This window comes from Clarias gariepinus, chromosome 21 (genome assembly GCF_024256425.1).
Source record: "Clarias gariepinus isolate MV-2021 ecotype Netherlands chromosome 21, CGAR_prim_01v2, whole genome shotgun sequence".
Taxonomy (NCBI): Eukaryota; Metazoa; Chordata; class Actinopteri; order Siluriformes; family Clariidae; genus Clarias; species Clarias gariepinus.
Genome location: NC_071120.1, coordinates 13,714,134 through 13,732,676, shown reverse-complemented (window position 1 = coordinate 13,732,676; position 18,543 = coordinate 13,714,134). Strand labels below are relative to the sequence as shown.

The 18,543-nt window shown below is 37.4% G+C and overlaps 3 protein-coding genes across 4 annotated transcripts; 1 reads left to right on the top strand and 2 right to left on the bottom strand.

Annotated features, from left to right (window-relative positions):
• The first annotated feature begins 4,518 nt into the window (after positions 1-4,518).
• zbtb26 (zinc finger and BTB domain containing 26) lies at positions 4,519-8,243 on the top strand. 2 transcript variants are annotated; one of them, XM_053481249.1, is made up of 2 exons: positions 4,519-4,605; positions 5,984-8,241. In XM_053481249.1, the coding sequence occupies exon 2, from the start codon at positions 5,999-6,001 to the stop codon at positions 7,214-7,216; it is 1,218 nt and encodes a 405-aa protein (XP_053337224.1). In that variant the 5' UTR covers positions 4,519-4,605; positions 5,984-5,998; the 3' UTR covers positions 7,217-8,241. The 2 variants fall into 2 exon arrangements, with proteins under 2 accessions (XP_053337224.1, XP_053337225.1); XM_053481250.1 differs by lacking the exon at positions 4,519-4,605 and adding an exon at positions 4,613-4,683 and having other exon boundaries at positions 5,984-8,243.
• zgc:101858 (uncharacterized protein LOC449555 homolog) lies at positions 8,244-13,544 on the bottom strand. The gene is made up of 8 exons (XM_053481252.1): positions 13,430-13,544; positions 13,103-13,273; positions 9,536-9,714; positions 9,304-9,397; positions 9,086-9,155; positions 8,939-8,975; positions 8,761-8,824; positions 8,244-8,616 (listed from the first exon to the last, which is right to left on the bottom strand). The coding sequence occupies exons 1-8, from the start codon at positions 13,451-13,453 to the stop codon at positions 8,458-8,460; spliced, it is 798 nt and encodes a 265-aa protein (XP_053337227.1). The 5' UTR covers positions 13,454-13,544; the 3' UTR covers positions 8,244-8,457.
• A 2,141-nt stretch (positions 13,545-15,685) lies between these two features.
• Positions 15,686-18,285, bottom strand: ppil3 (peptidylprolyl isomerase (cyclophilin)-like 3). Its single transcript, XM_053481253.1, has 6 exons — positions 18,210-18,285; positions 17,881-17,955; positions 17,664-17,757; positions 16,237-16,304; positions 16,036-16,154; positions 15,686-15,956 (listed from the first exon to the last, which is right to left on the bottom strand). The coding sequence occupies exons 1-6, from the start codon at positions 18,210-18,212 to the stop codon at positions 15,830-15,832; spliced, it is 486 nt and encodes a 161-aa protein (XP_053337228.1). The 5' UTR covers positions 18,213-18,285; the 3' UTR covers positions 15,686-15,829.
• Positions 18,286-18,543: the final 258 nt, after the last annotated feature.

Below are 18,543 nucleotides of genomic sequence, written 5' to 3'. Positions count from 1 at the left end.
AAAAATGTAAAAACATAAGTCCCCTGATTTTTTCCTGGGTCTTTAAGTTGTCCGCAGAAATTGTTGCATCAGTTTACATACGGCATAAGCTTGAAAACCAGTAAACCTTTTGGAGTATCTGTGTGATGAAGTCCAAGCCAAAAAAAGTACGTAATTTAATTCGAAGAATTCAACAGCTTATTTCTTTGGTAGTCTGATATTTTAAGGTGTCAAACTAATTCAGTTGGTGGATAAAAGCATTTCTGTTGAAGTGTCACAGCTGGTTTGAAAGTAATGTACAGCATATGACAAATGCACTTGACCGACTCATTGCTTTTAAGACATTTCTCTCAGTCAATGTCAGTCTAAAAGAAACTAGTGAAGAAATGTGAATGGTTAGCTGCACTGGATGATATGTTAGATTTTTATAATGTAACAGTTATATAACAGTCGCTATGTGGTGGAAACATAGTGTTGCACAATATAATTTAGTTTACTTTCAAGTTCAAACTCAGGCCTGCATTATTCACAAACTTGTATTCTTTAATTGTGTTCCTTTTTTTATTGTACTGTTTACTCTTATGCGTATTAAAAAAGCAACAGCTGAGAGAAAAGCTGGATGATCCACTTAGTAACTTAATAACGTACTTCATATCACTTCAGTATTTATACTGTAGAGGTGTTTACAGAATAGGTAACATTCCTTCACTGGAAAACCGTACAGGTATCAATAGTCTTTAAAATAGGCTCGTCACTTTAGATCTTTCTATTATGTGACCAAAGAAAGGACACTGGACTTTCCCAGCTCAAGCTGCAAACATACTTGGTGCCACCCACCTACCAGTATTAATGAAACCCTAGGGGTTCCACTCGTTGTTGTTTTAAGTCTTGAAATTGATATAGAAGATAAATGAAACATAAGATTTTGATTTGTTTTGTTTTTATTTATTCATTTGTATGCATTAATGCTTTTGCTTAAAATCCTGTTTTCTGACATTTTTGTTCAATTAAATCATAATCAAATCATATTATAAAAATAATAATAGGATGAATAATAATGCATTTTAGATGATTATCAAAATGATTAACTAACAGTTAAAACTTAAGTATGAGAAAGGGCTGTAGATCTGGATTTGTTATTCTGTCAAATTTAGCCCCTTTCACTTGTGATACTGTAAATTTTAAAAATCAATCAAGATTTGCATTTAGTTTATTTATTAATATTAGCTGTACTTCTGCAATAATTCCATAAAATCTCTTAAACAACTGAAAAGTGATTTAGTAACTATCCTTTTCCTGTACAAAAATACCTTAATATACTGTCTGGCAGCAAACTTCACGATTATTTTAAACTTTTTACAAGCATACTGCTGGAATGTTGTTCCATCTTTGAGACAAGCTTGCTTGTTTTCTCAGATACTATCTTTCAAGACCTGGCTTTGTTTCCCCCTATGGGTTTAATTCCAGTCAAGTGCCTTTGACACCTTATCCCTTGGGACATGAAATGTTTCGGGACATGTATTGGGTACTGTATGTATGATGGACCAGGACTGCTTAGATCATTCAGTGATTGCTGTGGTGGAGGTCTTAAAGGTGGGTGGACATGAAACATTTTTACATTTCAATATTTTCTTCCAGTATTATGTAACTGTATAATTTAAGAACATTGTGTTTAAACAATTTGACCTTAATATATTAAAGGTAAGAAGCAAAATTATATATTTGAAATTGTGCTTGTCTCAGCCAGAATCTTCTCATGGCCAGGGGGCTCATTAGAATATGCGACATCACACCCAGTGCTCCCCATGCCCGCTGGAATAATCAGTCATAGCAACCTGTGCCACTCTATGCTTGATATTATTACTTTCCCAGCTGAGAGTACTTTTTTTCTTTGGAATCCTTCATGCAATTGTCAGTTTGGGCAAACAAAAATTAGGAGTAATGTCTTTATCCATTTTTGTTACAATTTGAAGAGTTATTGTTGTATTCCTCCACTACTGTAGCTAACGCCTTGCTGTTAAATCTGTTGAAAGATCAGAGACATTTTTTCTTGTTACTAGTTAATCTTGTACCATAATAATGTATACCAACAACATACAATATCTGTCTAAACAACAACATACAGTTACATAACTCCCCCAAAGGCAGTTTGGGGTAAAGGAAGCTGATGGATTTCGCTCTGCTCTTTAGCATGATTATTACCTGCCATGGTAAACTTTACAGCTTCCAATGTATTCATTATCAGGATTGTATCCTGCATCATATTTAAACTTGCCACTTGTGTTTCATTGGCAAAATTCCTAAAAAAGAGGAATTTTTTTAAGGAACTGCATCACCACGTCTCCATAACCAGGTCAGGATGGTGTTTTTGTAGAACCTCACAGGGAGTGAAACTATCATTCTCTACTCCATGCCACTAATTGAGAACCCCTATTTTTAGCTTAATAGTTGGTTTTACTGTAGTTAATTTTTGCTGGAACTTCTGTCGATTCCATTTATTTATTTATTTTTAAATAAATTTCTATTAGACTATTAGAAAAATTGGCAAAATCAGCTCAACTAAACTAGCTTTTTTTTAGTTTTCCCCAAACCAAGTGATGATCAGTTAAATATATTATAAAAAATATATATATTTAATATAGAAGAAGGAGGCATGGCTGACTAGCCATACTTTTCAGACAAGAAAGATCGCTGCAAGAATGTAAACCGTACAACTCAAACCAGAGTAATGTGTCAGAAAAAAAGGTTATTGTGCCTCTGGGGCAGCACTGGCCCCTCGGGGCATGACTCCAATTTCCCTGGTGTGCTGTGGTGTCTGGTACAGGAAGGTTAGCATTGGATCCTTGGGGGCTATGGGTTGCAGGATGTGGCCTCCATAGATCAGACTTCAGGATTCTGGGAAGTTTAAAGATCAATCACCTTGAACTCTTTCAATGCTGTTCCCCATATTCGGCAGGCTGTGATACTGTTCTGATACTGTTCTATTGTGGCTAGCATTTGCTTTTTCTGGAGGATCATAGACTGGTGACTCTAAATTGCACCTGTATGTAACTGTATGTGTGTAGTTTCTGCATGTACATGTATATCCCGTCCTGTGTATATACTCAGTGATGGGTTCCTGGCACTAACTACTAAGATGGCTATTGTGAAGTAATACAACTGTGGATTGTAAGTAACACTAATTACCTTATTTTATACTTGGATACAGACTGTGGCAAGTAACTTCACCTGATACAAATACACTATAGGGACAAAAGAATTTGGCCAAACCTACAATGCCATTATATCCAAATACACATACTTCAATATGGAGTTTGTCCCCTTTTGCAGCCATAACAGCTTCCACTCTTCTTGGAAGGCTGTGCACAAGATTTTGAGTGTTTCTGTGGGAATTTTTTTGCATTTATGAGGTCAGGCACTGATGTTGGACAAAAAGCCCTGCCTCACAATCACCGTTTCAGTTCATCCCAAAGATGCTCAATGGGGTTGAGGTCAAGACTCTGTGCATGCTAGTCAAGTTGTTCCACACCAAACTCAACACAGATTTTTTTCTGCACTTTGGGCTTTCCTCCGCATGCAAAAACAGTTTTAGTCATTGAAAACTGTGCTTTTGGAAAACTCCTTTCCAAATGAAGATTTTCCAAAAGTTTTCAGTGGTGTTGTGTGGACAGGGGAAATGGAGATATTGGCTTGTTGTAACGTCACCTTGTGTGCTGATGATGTCATTGTCTGTGTGCCATTCTCCTTGATTTAATGTCAGCTTTCTTTATAAGGATACTTTGCGCGATGGCAAACTTACGTAAAATTAGTGATTTTGTTAATGTTGCTTACAAGAATTTTTACATGTGCAGTTACTCGTACATTATGTTAATGAATAGAGGTGCTTGAATGTACTACGAAGCTCACTGCTGCTACAAACAAAACTCTAAAGACAGCGACATTGGTTTTGGATGAGAACCAGTTGGACTTTTACATGGCGGAACCAGTAATGTCTAGGCTTCTGATTAAAAGCAAAATAAAACAGAAAACAGCATACTTAGACATGGCCTAAGATGTCTTGGTACGCTGAAGCATTAAGACTGCTCTTTAAAGGGAAACACCTGAGTTCAATAATTAACAGGTTTGGCCAAATACTTTTGTTAATATACTACACAAAAATAATTTTTAAATATTTGAAATATTATTAAATAATTGAAAAAATGAATTAAAAAAATTATTGAATAATTAAAAATATAATTTTAAATTATTTGATACTGCCCCCTTGTGCAAAATATGTGTAAACTGAAGAAAAAAAAATGTACGACACAAATATATTTTTTATATTATAAAGTTTTATATTATAGGAGTATATTAATATATATTTTTTATATTGGTGGATTTTTTAAATTATAAACGCGCTTAATAAATAAGACTAAAAAAAAGACTTCCGCTTTTTGGCCCCGCCCACTTCCGTCATCACATGTCTGCGCCATTGGGTTCTTCCTAAAATGCATACTACAGTACTGTATAGTATGTCACAATTAAACTCGACCCATAGGTGGCGTATTTCTTTAACCACACTATGTAGTATGTTAGTATGCGGTTTTGGACAGAGCTGTTGTCTCAGGTGTTAATCCGCCCATAACGGTAAACTCGCTTTACTTTATTTACTCTAACGTGTCGTCTGATATCGCTGTGATTTTCTAGCGTTGTCTTGTTGCTTAGGTGTGCACTTCCTGATTTTTTTTTTTCTGCATGCAGGATAACTGTAAAAAAAAAATAAAAAAAGATAACAACATAGCTGGCTAACTGGCTAAGCTTTAGCTAATGTTGTTTTGTAGCTGATAAAGTGTTGTGGCTCTGCTCCAGTTATGCCTTCATGGAGGTTAAACACCTGTATAGTGTAACGTTATGACTGTTGTTTGTTAATCATCAGCTGCAGTTGTTTGGCTATGAATCAGTATAATTAACTCGTGTTTGTTTTAATATCTGCTGGCTATTAGTCTCGCTGTTAAAGCCTTGTAAAAGTGATATGAAGATGTTTTGTGGTAAACACGGGTTGTCCCTAATAACATTACACCGCTGTAATATCAGCTGTAAGATCTAGTGTCTTTTAAAAGTTTATATATGGTGCAAGTTTATGGACGGTTGTATGGCACACACTTGGGTAAAGACTGACGAACTCATAAAAAAAAAAACATTATAATGATACATACAGTAATACAGTATGAATCTGATACAGTTTGTGTTGTTTAAAATTGGTGATGGAGGAAAATCAGCTAAGATTTAAAAAGAAAAAAAAATGAACTTTAAGCAGTCACTTAGGACAACCTGGTTAGTACGGTTACAGTACACATTACTTTACAAAAACAATAATGCTCATGTATTCTCTCATTTAAAAAATGTTTTAGGCTGATCTGCCAGCCACAAAGTCTTTACTTCTTCATCAGAACTACAGTGGGGCAAAAAAAAAAGTATATAGTCAGCCACCAATTGTGCAAGTTCTCCCACTTAAAAAAGATGAGAGATTATTTGCAAATTATGGTGGAAAATAAGTAGTTGATCAGTAAAAAAAAAAAAATCATCCCTTGGTTGGCAATGACAGAGGTCAAACGTTTTCTGTAAGTCTTCACAAGGTTTTCACACACTGTTGCTGGTATTTTGGCCCATTCCTGTTGATGTTTTGGGGCTGTCGCTGGGCAACATTGGCTTTCAACTCCCGCCAAAGATTTTCTATGGGCTTGAGATCTGGAGACTGGCTAGGCCACTCCAGGACCTTGAAATGCTTGTTACGAAGCCACTCCTTCGTTGCCCGGGCGGTGTGTTTGGGATTATTGTCATGCTGAAAGACCTAGCCACATTTCATCTTTGATGCCCTTTAATGCAATAAGACAGTGTGCCCAACAGAAGTTTTAATATAGCTGAAATGCAGATATTTTTACTCACCCTTGTAATTTGAAATTAACTGATTTGTTTGCTAATATGCATGCTGTTTTTTTTTTTGTTGTTGTTGTTTTTTTCACAGCCATCATAGGCAGCCATGGCCCAGGACGGAGTTATTTTGCAGTTCAGTTTCGCCACATTTGGTGACTCCATGCTTCAGAAGATGGATGCGCTTCGAAAGGACCAACGTTTCTGCGATGTAATTGTGCACATTAATGACGTCGAGATTCCTGGTCATAAAGTCGTGTTTGCTGCTGGCTCTCCTTTTCTCAGAGACCAGTTTTTCCTTCAGGACTCCCATGAAGTTGAGATAACAACACCGCAAGACGCAGAAGTTGGACGTAGACTCCTTCTCTCTTGTTATACAGGGACACTTGAGTTCCCTGAGTTGGAACTTGTCCACTATCTGACGGTGGCCAGTTTCTTACAGATGGGCCACATTGTGGAGCAGTGCACAAAAGCTCTGAATAAGTTTATTAAGCCTCAGAAAGTTGAGGATCCCCATGCTTCTCATCAAACTTCCAGTGTTAGCACACAGCAGGAAGAACCACTACATATTCAAACAGTGTTTGATGACGACGAAGAGGTGGACAACGTGATTGAAGATGATAACGATGATGATGTAATCATTGAACCAAGATCACCTCCTATGTTTCAGAGGAAATGCCAAGGAGAGGAGAGCCCGATCAATATCATTAAAGTCGAATCAGTGGATGAACGAATGCAGATGTCTCAAAATTTACAGAGTGGTCCTGCTCGGTCGCCGGCTCTGTGCTCCCCAGAGCCCCAGCACTCGCTCATAAACTCCACAGTAGAGACACGGCCGGCCGAAATGACCCCTAACGCCACTCTCGACTACGCACTTTCCTCTCCTGGTCCCAGTGGCTCAGGGAAAGAGAATGTATGGAGCTGCTCTCGGAATTCTGACAAAGGCATGCAATGGTACCACCAGTGCCCAAAATGCACCCGCGTCTTCCGCCAGTTGGAGAACTATGCCAACCACCTGAAGATGCATAAGCTGTTCATGTGTCTCCTTTGTGGCAAGACGTTCACACAGAAAGGAAACCTGCACCGGCACATGCGCGTCCATGCCGGAATCAAGCCGTTCCAGTGCAAAATTTGTGGCAAGACATTCACGCAAAAGTGCTCGCTGCTTGATCACTTGAACCTGCACAGCGGTGACAAACCGCACCGGTGCAACTACTGTGATATGGTGTTCGCCCACAAACCAGTCCTGCGCAAACATTTGAAGCAAATCCATGGCAAGAACAGTTTTGACAATGCCAATGAAGGCAGCATGCTTGAAGGGTTTTAAATATACTGTGGCTACTAAAGACTTGTTTAAAGACCTTTATGGATTATAAACCTGATAAATTCCCCTGTATATATGTTAAAACTCTGTAGGCACACTAACGGTTAATATGTACCCATCATACGAGCTCCATAACGTGTGTTATTGTGTAGTTATTGGGTCATTGTACTGTATTCAAAAGCTGCTGTTTTGTAATTGTTTTATATGAATCCTCTGAATTTCTGAAAATCGTGATTTCTTCAAGTTGGGCCTTTTAAAGATGTATTCAGCTTACATTTTACCTCAAAGAATCACAATAAGTGTATAATCCTTTTAATGACTGAGTGTTTAAATGATTACTTATTTTAGTTAAAGCAATTTGTATAACATCACCAGTCCCACTAGAATGTGTTAAAATGTTTTAAAATTTAAGTTGTTGTAATACGCTTGTGTTATTTTTAAAACCATACCTAGTCAGGTGACTTGGGGTCCTTATAATATTTAAGGAACAAACACAGCTGAAAAAGAGAAGGAAACAAACGGTATGTTTCTGCAAAGAAGAGACACACTCAATCAATCTTTGGCAATACTTCAGGTTTCAAGCAGTACCCCTAATTATGCGCATTTTCCAACAGAAATGTAATTTTTATACTTATTTATTAGCATTACATTCCCCGGGAGCATTATGTTTTATTTCTTTCATTTATATGTAAACATCCAAAGTAAAAATATAAAAAAAAAACTATTCTGCAAGATAAGCTGAATACATTTTTAACCCTTAACTTCTCAGATGTATGCTTCCACAACTGTAATTCACTTTGGATAAAAGCATCAGCGTTTCTTTCCTGGAGAGATAATAGCCATCCTTAACCAAGTGTTTTTAGTGGGACCTCTGCAAAATACGCATGAAACCTCAGTCATGATTCGTGTTGTTTTCTCAACTGTCTTTTCCAACAGTGTAAATTTTTACGTAAACAATTTTTATTTTATTTTACCGGCGAGGTTACTGGTGAACTTGTGATTCATTAAATATAGTGACATAACGAAGAACCAGTTTATTAACTTTCATTTTTATTTCAGTTTAACTAAATTCAATTTAAACCACCTAATCCCAATAAAATTCTGTGTGTGTATAAGACCTGAAAATCTCAAGAAGAGTCAAAAACATTTGAGGATACCATTTACCTGAGGATGTCTACTACAAGAGATAATTGATCTTCACAGTCAATATTGATTACTAATCAGATTTCTAATGATGCTGTGGCTCATCGTGGACACATGGCATGACGGCCTCCGTCTACTGGGAGATTCACGCCTGTGATAAAGGTGGCAGCGTCTGAGGCCAGGAAGGCAATTGCCTGAGCCACTTCCTCCACCTCACCTGGTCGTCCGAGGGCATGTGTGACTTTACACTTCTCTAGGAACTACAGTACAGTAACAGGAAGAAAAAAACAGCATGCATGCAATAATAGTTACGTTTCAGGGTCACCAGGTGTGAAATGTGAAATAAACCACAGAAGGGTAAGATATTATAAAGAGACACAGAAACGATCCACGCCAGAGCTTACCTGCTGATACTGTTCTTCACTTAAACCTGCGCGCTTGTGAACCTCTGTTATGATCACACCTGGCCTGTAAAACAATATTCATATTACAACATTGAACAAGAAATACTAATTTCGGTTCAAAGTCATTAGATGTCATGAATCCTCATTACAACTCAAGTAACAGGATTAATGAACTTGCCCAACAGAGTTGACTCGGACTTGCTTTGGCGCCAGCTCTGAAATATAATATACAGTCCAAATTATGGACATGTACACTTAAACACTTTAATACTTAAACCTTAACACTTTAAGCATTCTAGCAAAGGGATTAGAGAAGACCACGTACCAAGAGCAACACAGCGTGTAAACTGGTCGATGGCAGACTTGGACATGCAGTATGCGAGCACTCCCGGAAACTGCAGAATGATAAGAATCACTGTGTAAAACTGCTTACTATAGAAGAGATGACAGAAACCAAAACATCTATTGCAACACTGACAATTACATACAGTTTAATAGAACAATGTGAGTCTTTTTTTGTTTTTAAGAAAAAAATAAACTTACAGATCGTTGCCCGTTTACACTTGACACATTTACAATGCAGCCCTTAGTTTGAATCAAGTGTGGCACACACAAGTGTGTAACGTGATAAACTGATCTGAAACAAACAAACAAACAAAAAAAAACAGACTAAAGGTTTTGTGCAACTTTTTGTGCAAACTTTCCTCAATATAGTTCGTTAGGCAGCATGTCAACGTGAAAGGCAGCAGATTAAATCTGAGACAAAAACTCTTACCTGACGTTAACATTCATCACTTTATCATACTGTGCCAAGTCGGTGGTCTCTATGGTGCCCATGGCGAGGATTCCTGCACTATTAACAAGAACATCCAGACGCCCAAAGTGAGCGATGGTCTCTTCAACTGTTTTCTTTACCGTGTCCTCATCAGTCAAGTCTCCTGGCACTAAGAGTGGCTGACAGAATACCAAACAAACATGCACATATATAGTGTGAAGGAATTATTTTATATAAAAGAAGTTTATTCTACTATCTTCCTCTCTTTCTTACAGATCTGATAAGACAGATCTTTCTGTCTCCTCTTGCATCTGTTCTAACCTGCTAAAGTGCTAACCTCAAAAGAATCTAAGCTACTAATGTATTACATACAGCTACGTTTACCAGCATTACCAGTCATTTCCTCGGAATCGTTTCAGCCCTAGTTATAACAACACCATCACGGGTATGTTGATATTCAGTACAACAGCACGCCTCTCGTGTGATATAGCTTTTACACGAAAGTCCCGCAAACACTGGAACTAGGGGAATAAACCTATAAATTACATTTTCCCCTGATTTTGTTACAATTTTAAACTTTAAATATGTTTAATGATTAATTAAACATAGCAGGCTCCTTATAACTTTAGCTTTCTAAGCTAAAAATCAACGGAGGACCTTAACAATACAAATTGAGAGATTGGATGTTAAAAAAGAGATTGGATGTAAATTAATTTCCTTCTGCTTAATCCTGATAAGACAGAAGTTCTAGTCATAGGACCACAAGCAGCTAGAAGTAAGATTTCTAAACACACTGTGATTTTAAATGGCCTTTCTGTTCCATCAAGTGCAACAGTAAAAGACCTCGGTGTAATTATAGATTCCAGCCTTTCATTTAAAGCACATGTAGATAATATTACCAGGATAGCATTCGTTTATCTCAGAAATATTGCCAAGATAAGAAATATATTGTCGCCAAATGATGCAGAAAAACTAGTTCATGCTTTTATCACGTCTAGGTTGGATTATTGTAATGCCCTACTGTCTGGTTGTTCAACAAGGTGCTTAAACAAGCTTCAATTAGTCCAGAATGAAGCAGCGAGAGTCCTCACTCGAACCAGAAGATACTGTATCAGCACATCACCCCTATCTTATCCACATTGCATTGGCTTCCTGTGAAATTTCGCATCCATTTAAAAATACTACTCTTGACGTATAAAGCATTAAATAGTCTTGCGCCGCAGTACCTGAGCGAACTGCTAGTGTCTTACGATCCGCCACGCCTAATTTGATCAAAGGATGCAGGCTGCTTTTCAGTACCGCGCATTATTAAAACTACAGCAGGGGGCAGAGCTTTTTCTTACAAAGCCCCAAAATTATGGAATAGTCTTCCAAATAGTGTTCGGGACTCAGACACAGTCTTAGTGTTTAAGCCCAGGCTAAAAAAACTATTTATTTAGCCAAGCATTTTTATAAATAGATTTGCCTTAGGTAAAGGAGCAGATCTGGGGAACTCATGGACATAGAGTATTATGGTGAACTTGTATGTGTGGATGCTGTCTTCCTCACTCTCATTGATCACTTAGGTTTGTTGACGGTGAGGTGATTGGTGCTTTACATCTCTGGAAGCCCTCATGTTTGTGTTTCCTTCTGGCTCTCCCTTTTAGTTATGCTGTCATAGTTAGTCCTGCCGGAGTCTCTGCTTGCACTCTGCACTAAATATACGTTCACATTATACATTGTGTGACTGTGACCATACCTAACTGTTATTTCTCCATCTCTTTTATCTTCAGTCACTCAATAGTTCAGGACTGGAATTTCTTACAGTCTACCTGAGCCTCCAGGAACAAACTGGACTTTAATCTTACAAATCTCCTCTTATACTGAACTTCCAGTCTCGCATATTATTATGCACATCAATCCCTGCTATCTGTTTTTACCCAGATGAGGATAGGTTCCCTGTTGAGTCTGGTTCCTCTCAAGGAATCTTCCTATTACCATATCAGGGAGTTTTTCCTTGCCACTGTCGCCGTCGTCCTTGGCTTGCTCATCAGAGACAGTCATATCATTTTAATTCATACACATTCAAATTTCATACAAACTAAATTTATCTGATTGTGTAAAGCTGCTTTGTGACGATGTAAATCGTTAAAAGCGATATACAAATAAAATTGAATTGAATTAAAAATTTACTTTAAACTAAACAGTTTAACTTTTCACTTTAAATTAAATTAAACTAAACTTAACAAAAAAGCATGTATTTCTGTTATCCAAAATACAAACTTGGCAAATAATTCACTCCGACCACACTGGTTGAAAATGTGTTAATAGTTCAGAGAGCACTATGTGTAGTATTATAAAGAAACAGTGGTGTTTTACCACCTTTAACATTTCCAAAGTCTCAAAACTCAACTCAGCAGTGAACGTGCGAGTTGAGTGACTGCAAGCGGGCTTCTAACAGACGCACTTTCTGACTTATTACCGCTTAAGGTGTTTGGAGACTGGTGTAAGTGTGCATTGTGAGTGTGTTTGCGACTAATTCGTTCACAGAGTTTGGAGAACAAGGCAGAAGAGACTTTTAACATGCATGATTTTTGATAATAAACCACCATAAAAACGTGTTTTTGTTGCACCACACAGAAGATCCTGCTCCTGGTACAAAATCGTTTATATCTGAGGCTGATCAGCTCATCACCGGTCACGGCCAATCAAACTGAAAACCAGCCAATTCTGGTCACTGGACAACCGACAGGTTCATGACTATTATTAATTCAATTCAATTCAATTTTATTTATATAGCGCTTTTAACAATGGTCATTGTCTCAAAGCAGCTTCACAAAAAAAAAAAAATTAAAGAATTTTTTTTTTTTTTTTTCTAGAAAAGAAAAGAAAAGAAAATATTTGGAAGTGTGTATGTGTGAGAAAAATGTGTCTAGATAATAATGAAAAGAATGAATGATGAATGAAACGTCTCTGATGAGCAAGCCAAGGGTGACGGCGACAGTGGCAAGGAAAAACTCCCTCCCTGAGATGGCAATAGGAAGAAACCTTGAGAGGAACCAGACTCAACAGGGAACCCATCCTCATCTGGGTAATAACAGATAGAAATAACATCATGTGTGTTGTGCAGGTGAAAGTTCAATATAACAGAAGTTGTGTAGATTCAGTTCAGCAGTAGGTGCAGAGGGCAGATGGGGTCAGATCACTGGAAGCACAGGAGCAGGATGGTAGCTCCAGCCATCATAAAGCAGAATCTAGCTGGAGCAGGTCCTTCTCAAGATGCCTTAGAAACCTCGCAGGGTTGGCCTTTGTCTATTATTAATGTAAAAACTATTATTATATTTTTTTCATTGATGGAATCCATAGATGCATGAATTGCCACAGAAAAGTATCATGATTCATAACTGAATCGATTATCCCCCCATCTCTAGTTAAAAAGTAGGCAGGAAATAACAGCTGGCAGAAAGTTGCTACCAGCCAGATGTGCTGGAAAAAACAAACTGGATTTTTTATTTATTTTTTGTCAGGGGAGGCCATATATTTATAATTAAGAAAGCAGTATAGTGTTCCTCCAATAAAGGGGTTTACCTTCTTGCCACCGCACTCCTCACACTCTCTGGCCACTTTGCTGAGGTTGTCCATGTCGCGGCCGTTGAGCGCGAGCTGAGCTCCGAGTCTGGCGAAGACATGCGCAGTTCCAGCTCCGATCCCTGAACTCGCTCCAGTGATTAACGCGACTTTATCCTTCAGCGAGCAAACCTAACACACACACACACACACACCTCCACCTGACTATGCACTTTACACTCACAACACTTAATGCCAATGAACACACTTGTAGAATTTATGCTTCTGACCCTTAACTAAGTATAAATAAATAGCTCACGTGAAGGTCTGTAAAGAAAATAAACTTACTTTAAAGGAATCTGACGCTGCCATCGCTTATTTCCACGTTCACGAGCTTTTCACGCGCGCAACGTACACAAGTGGGCGTGGCCAAATAACGCACGCCGCCGCGTCGCGACAGTCTATGGCCGCAAAAAATATGCACAAGATATATATATATATATATATATATATATATATATATATATATATATATAAATTACAGTAAAATTCACATGTTTCGTATATACAAATAGACATACAAATATTAAATAAAACTAAAGAGAACACAGAACATATAGACATTAAATGTGTTCCGGGTCAAAAATAAAAGCCCTTAAATTATAATTAAAAATGTTAAAGGCCTTGTTAATTTAAAATAACTTAGCAAAAAGGCAATAGTTATTATTAAATAAGTAATTTTATTAATAATTATTAAATATAATTTTTATAAAATAAAAAATATTATTTAATGTTATTAGTAATATTAATAAATTAATAACTAGTACCAATTAATCATGAAAAATAACAAATAACTTATTGCAACTTATTGCATAACTGTTTAATGTACAATATTAATCCATACCTTGTGTTTTGTTTGCTATGTAGCAGTTCCTGGCCTGGCTACTTGTTTGGAACATAAAACTGAAAATAAATTCTAAAATATGTTAAATAATCTGGAATACATGTGTTTTGAGGAAAGGTAAAGACACAAAACCAAATAAAAATTTTATTTGTCACATACATGACCATATGCAGTATGATATGAAGTGAAATGCTTATATACTCAACAACAAAAAAGAAACGTCCTCTGACTTTCAACTGTTTTAACTTTCAGTAAACTTAATGTGTAAATATTTGTATGAACACTAACAGAGTCAACACCATAAGACATAAACTAAAAATGTTTCACAATGTGTCCCTGAATGAAGGGAGGCTCAAAATCAAAAGTACCAGTCAGTATCTGGTGTGGCCACCAGCTGCTTGAAGTACTGCAGTGCATCTCCTCCTCATGGACTGCCTATTGCGGACAGTCTGAGCACTGATGGAGGGATTGTGTGTTCCTGGTGTGACTCGGGCAGTTGTTGTGGCCATCCTGTACCTGTCACGCAGGTGTGATATTCGGATGTACCGATCCTGTGCAGATGTTGTTACACGTGGTCTTCCACTGCGAGGATGATCAGCTGTCCTTCCTGTCTCCCTGTAGCGCTGTCTTAGGCGTCTCACAGTGCGGAGATGGCAATTTATAGCCACATCAGCAGTCCTCATGCCTCCCTGCAACATGCCTAATGTACATTCACGCAGATGAGCAGGGACCCTGGGCATCTTTCTTTGGGTGTTTTTCACAGTTGGTAGACAAGTCTCTTTAGTGTCCTGCGTTTTTAGAACTGTGACCTTAAATGCCTACTTTCTGTAAGCTCTTAAGGTCTTAACGACCATTTCACAGGTGCATGATAATTAATTGATTCTGGTTAATTGAACATGCATGGAAAACATTGTTTAAACCCTTTACAATGAAGATCTGTAAAGTTATTTGGATTTTTACAACATTATTGTTGAAATACACCACCCTGAAAAAGGGACGTTTCTTTTTTTGCTGAGTATATGACTGTTTATGACCTAAATTTACACAATTACATTTTACAATTACAATGTTTGCAATAGAAAAATTATTAAAATATTTACAAATAAAAAGTATAAAAAATATTATATATAAAAATATAAATATTTATATAAAATATATATATATTATATATAAAAATATAAATATATATATTCCGTTTCTTATACCTGGGGATGACCTTACAAAACAGGGTGTTGTTAAGTGGTTAGTGGTTAACTGTGCCTCACACCTTCAGGGTCTGTGTTCGATTCCCGCCTCAGACGGGGTCTGTGTGCATGGAGTTTGAATGGTCTCCACATGCTTGGTGGGGTTTTTCCAAGTACTTCGGCTAACTGGCATTCCCAAATTGCCTGTAGTGTGTGAATGAGCAGATGACTATATATATGCGTATATATGAGTGTGTGCCATGTGATGGATTGGCATTTTGTCCAGGGTGTACCCTGCCTCACGTTCTAAGTCTCCTCGCATAGGCTACAGGCCCCCTACGACCCTGTATACAATACAGGATAAAGCATTATTGACGAGGGGTGAGTGAGTAAAACAAAAGTAACAAGTAGCATGGCATTAATTTATATAAAATGTAAAAAAAGGAAAGAAAAATCTTCAGTTCTCATTTTCTACATTTTTATTTTAATTACTTATAAAAAATAGATGCATAATTACAATCCCTGTTTGCGAATAACAAACAGATAAACATACATAATAAAGCACAAAGCTTTAAAAATGTCCCCAAATGTTCTGTACAAACATTAAATCACATCAGTATTAAAGCGCTGCCGTTATGAATCATGACAACCCACAGAGTGTTAACCAGCGAATGGATTTGCGTGAATAGTCACATCCTTAATGTGAACCTCAGTCAAAGGCCGGAACGTCTTCTCATGAACGGGGAGTTTCTCCAACTCATCCAGAGCTTCTAAACCATCTATTATTCTAAGAAAACAAAGCAAAGTGATTTAATGACCTTTACAACATGGTGTACACTTGATTTAACAAACAAACAGTGACATACTTTCCAAATACGGTGTATTTCATGTCCAGGTGAGGCTGTTTGGCGTAGGTGAAATAAAATTGCGATCCATTGGTATTAGGTCCGTTATTTGCCATCGCCACTACTCCCCTGACATTGTGCTGCCCCGAAACAAAAACAAAGCACATTAAACAAATATCTTTTTTAAATATGCAATGAAAATGCATTGGCTTGTCACCATACTTTTAAGTGTTCGCTATATTCATCTTCAAATTTTCTTCCCCAAATACTTGTTCCTCCTTTTCCTGTACCTGCATTAAGACAAAGACCAAATTACAAGCATGTTTGAGAGAACTGCTCGGTAACAATCTCAGAAACTCGAACCTGGAAACTATTTTTAATTTTCCTACAATTTTGTGACAATTAATCTTTTTTTTTATTTTTTTTTATTAGTGTCCTTGCTTACTCATGCTCATACCAGGGGCATTCAAATCAAACCAGGACTTATATTTTTCGTGAATAAAGGTGTAAAATCGACTTTACAGAAGACTTCAAGCACAGTATGGTGATGAGACTCAGTAGATGCAGTAAATCTGATTGTTGCAAAAAGAAGGCTGTATATCCATGAATGATGATCCCAGCTCTTAGAAAAAAAATACTAGCCACCTTTTACTATGTTTGCACATACAGTACGTTTAAAAATATTATCTGTTGATTTTTCTTTCTTCATGTATGTATGCTATATACTGTGCACATTCCTTAGCGCCCGTCATTTCTTTATATTTTTCTTCCAAAGATCCAGATTTTTTAAATATAGTCTTAAGGAATTGCTCTCATTTTTGCAAGTTTTCAGTCCTGTCCTCATACCTGACCAGTTTCAAAAGAATGGTTTTTAGTTAAGCCACACAGTGACCTAGAAATCATTCAAGCTTAAAAACATCTAACTTAAGGCATGAACCAGTGAGCAACAGGTGCAGATGATGACAGATGATCAGGATGGTAATAAATATACTAAGTGGTTGGAACAGACGAAAGGGGAAATGAGGTTGCTACATAAACCACCAATTATTAAACTGTATCTTTCTGCACTTTGCAGCCTGTCACAGTAAAAAACATTTGTTCCCATTTCTTTAATTTTATTTACATCATTTAATACACACAGGACTGTATTCTGAAACTTTGAGCGTTAAATGTTTAATTTTGTAGAATGTTTAACAGTGTTAAAACTATTATGGAATTAAACCTTGCTCTTACTTTTGTTTATTAAGCATTTCTTAATAAAGATTTTTTTTTTATTAAACCCCACTGTAACTGCACTAGTTATGGCATATGAGGGCGGCACACAGCCTCTAACTTCTTACAGGAATAATCAACTAACAAAGTCACTAAGCACATGATGTTGTTAGTCTTTCAGCTGCTCCTGTTTAGGGGTCGCCACAGCGGACTATTCAATCCACACAGACAACTTGGCACAAGTTTTACACCTCCCATTTTATCTGGGCTTGAGACTGTAACGGCATCCAGTTGCAGTTGGAGTCTAGGCATTGGTTGAGAATCAAAACCACTCAGCCACCAATACCCTCACTATCAACATAATAGATATGTCTATATGAATGTATTCTCCCCCCACTACGGATGGACTTCTTATTTAAAAAATGGCATGATGTTACCTGTGGGGTCTCCTGTCTGGACCATAAACCCTTTAATGTTTCGATGAAATATGCAGCCATTGTAGAAACCACTGGCACACAAGGCTAGGAAATTCTGTAAAATGATCACAGTACAGCTAAGAACATAAATAAATAGTTGAGTACAGAGACATGAGTGGAGCGACTTTACACTTTAGCTTGGCCGCTGTTATAGACAGAGTGTGAGTGTTTTTCCCACCTCTGAGCTTTTGGGAGTCCTCTCACAGAACAGCTCGATCTTTATGTCCCCGAGGTCTGTGTGCAAAGTGACAGACTAAAACAAGAAAGGATCATCAGTAAAATAACAGACTTATTTAACCTTGATTACTTAGTTGTAATATTTACTATACTGTAACAGTACAGTGAAGCAGGCAGGAGACTGACAACATTGTAAATAAAGCAACTCGCGGCTAGGCAGTTTGTGATAAAACTCCATATCTAACATGGATATTATGCACTGTAGGACAATAAAAATGTAATAAATGCAACTAATTCAAGACACACTAGTAAAAAAATATATATTCGTACCATTGTAAACAGATTCACTCCGCTTGGTTGAATGTGCCGGCGTCGCTGCCTCGTTTAAAACGCTCCGGAAGAAAACGAGTAATACACTTTATTTCCTGTTCTTTTCCGTGACCGCGTTTGTTTGCTGCCACCTAGTGGTAGAGTATATTATAAACACCCAGCACGCAGTGGGAAGCTCACAGCTGACACACTTAAAGCAGGGTTCTTCAGCTCCAGTCCTGGATGTAAAGTGTCCAGCACAGGGTGTAATTTACCAACAGCTAAACTTACCCACAGAACCTGGTCATAAACAGATTCAGGTGTGTTAAAGCAGAAGATTCACCAAATTGTGTTA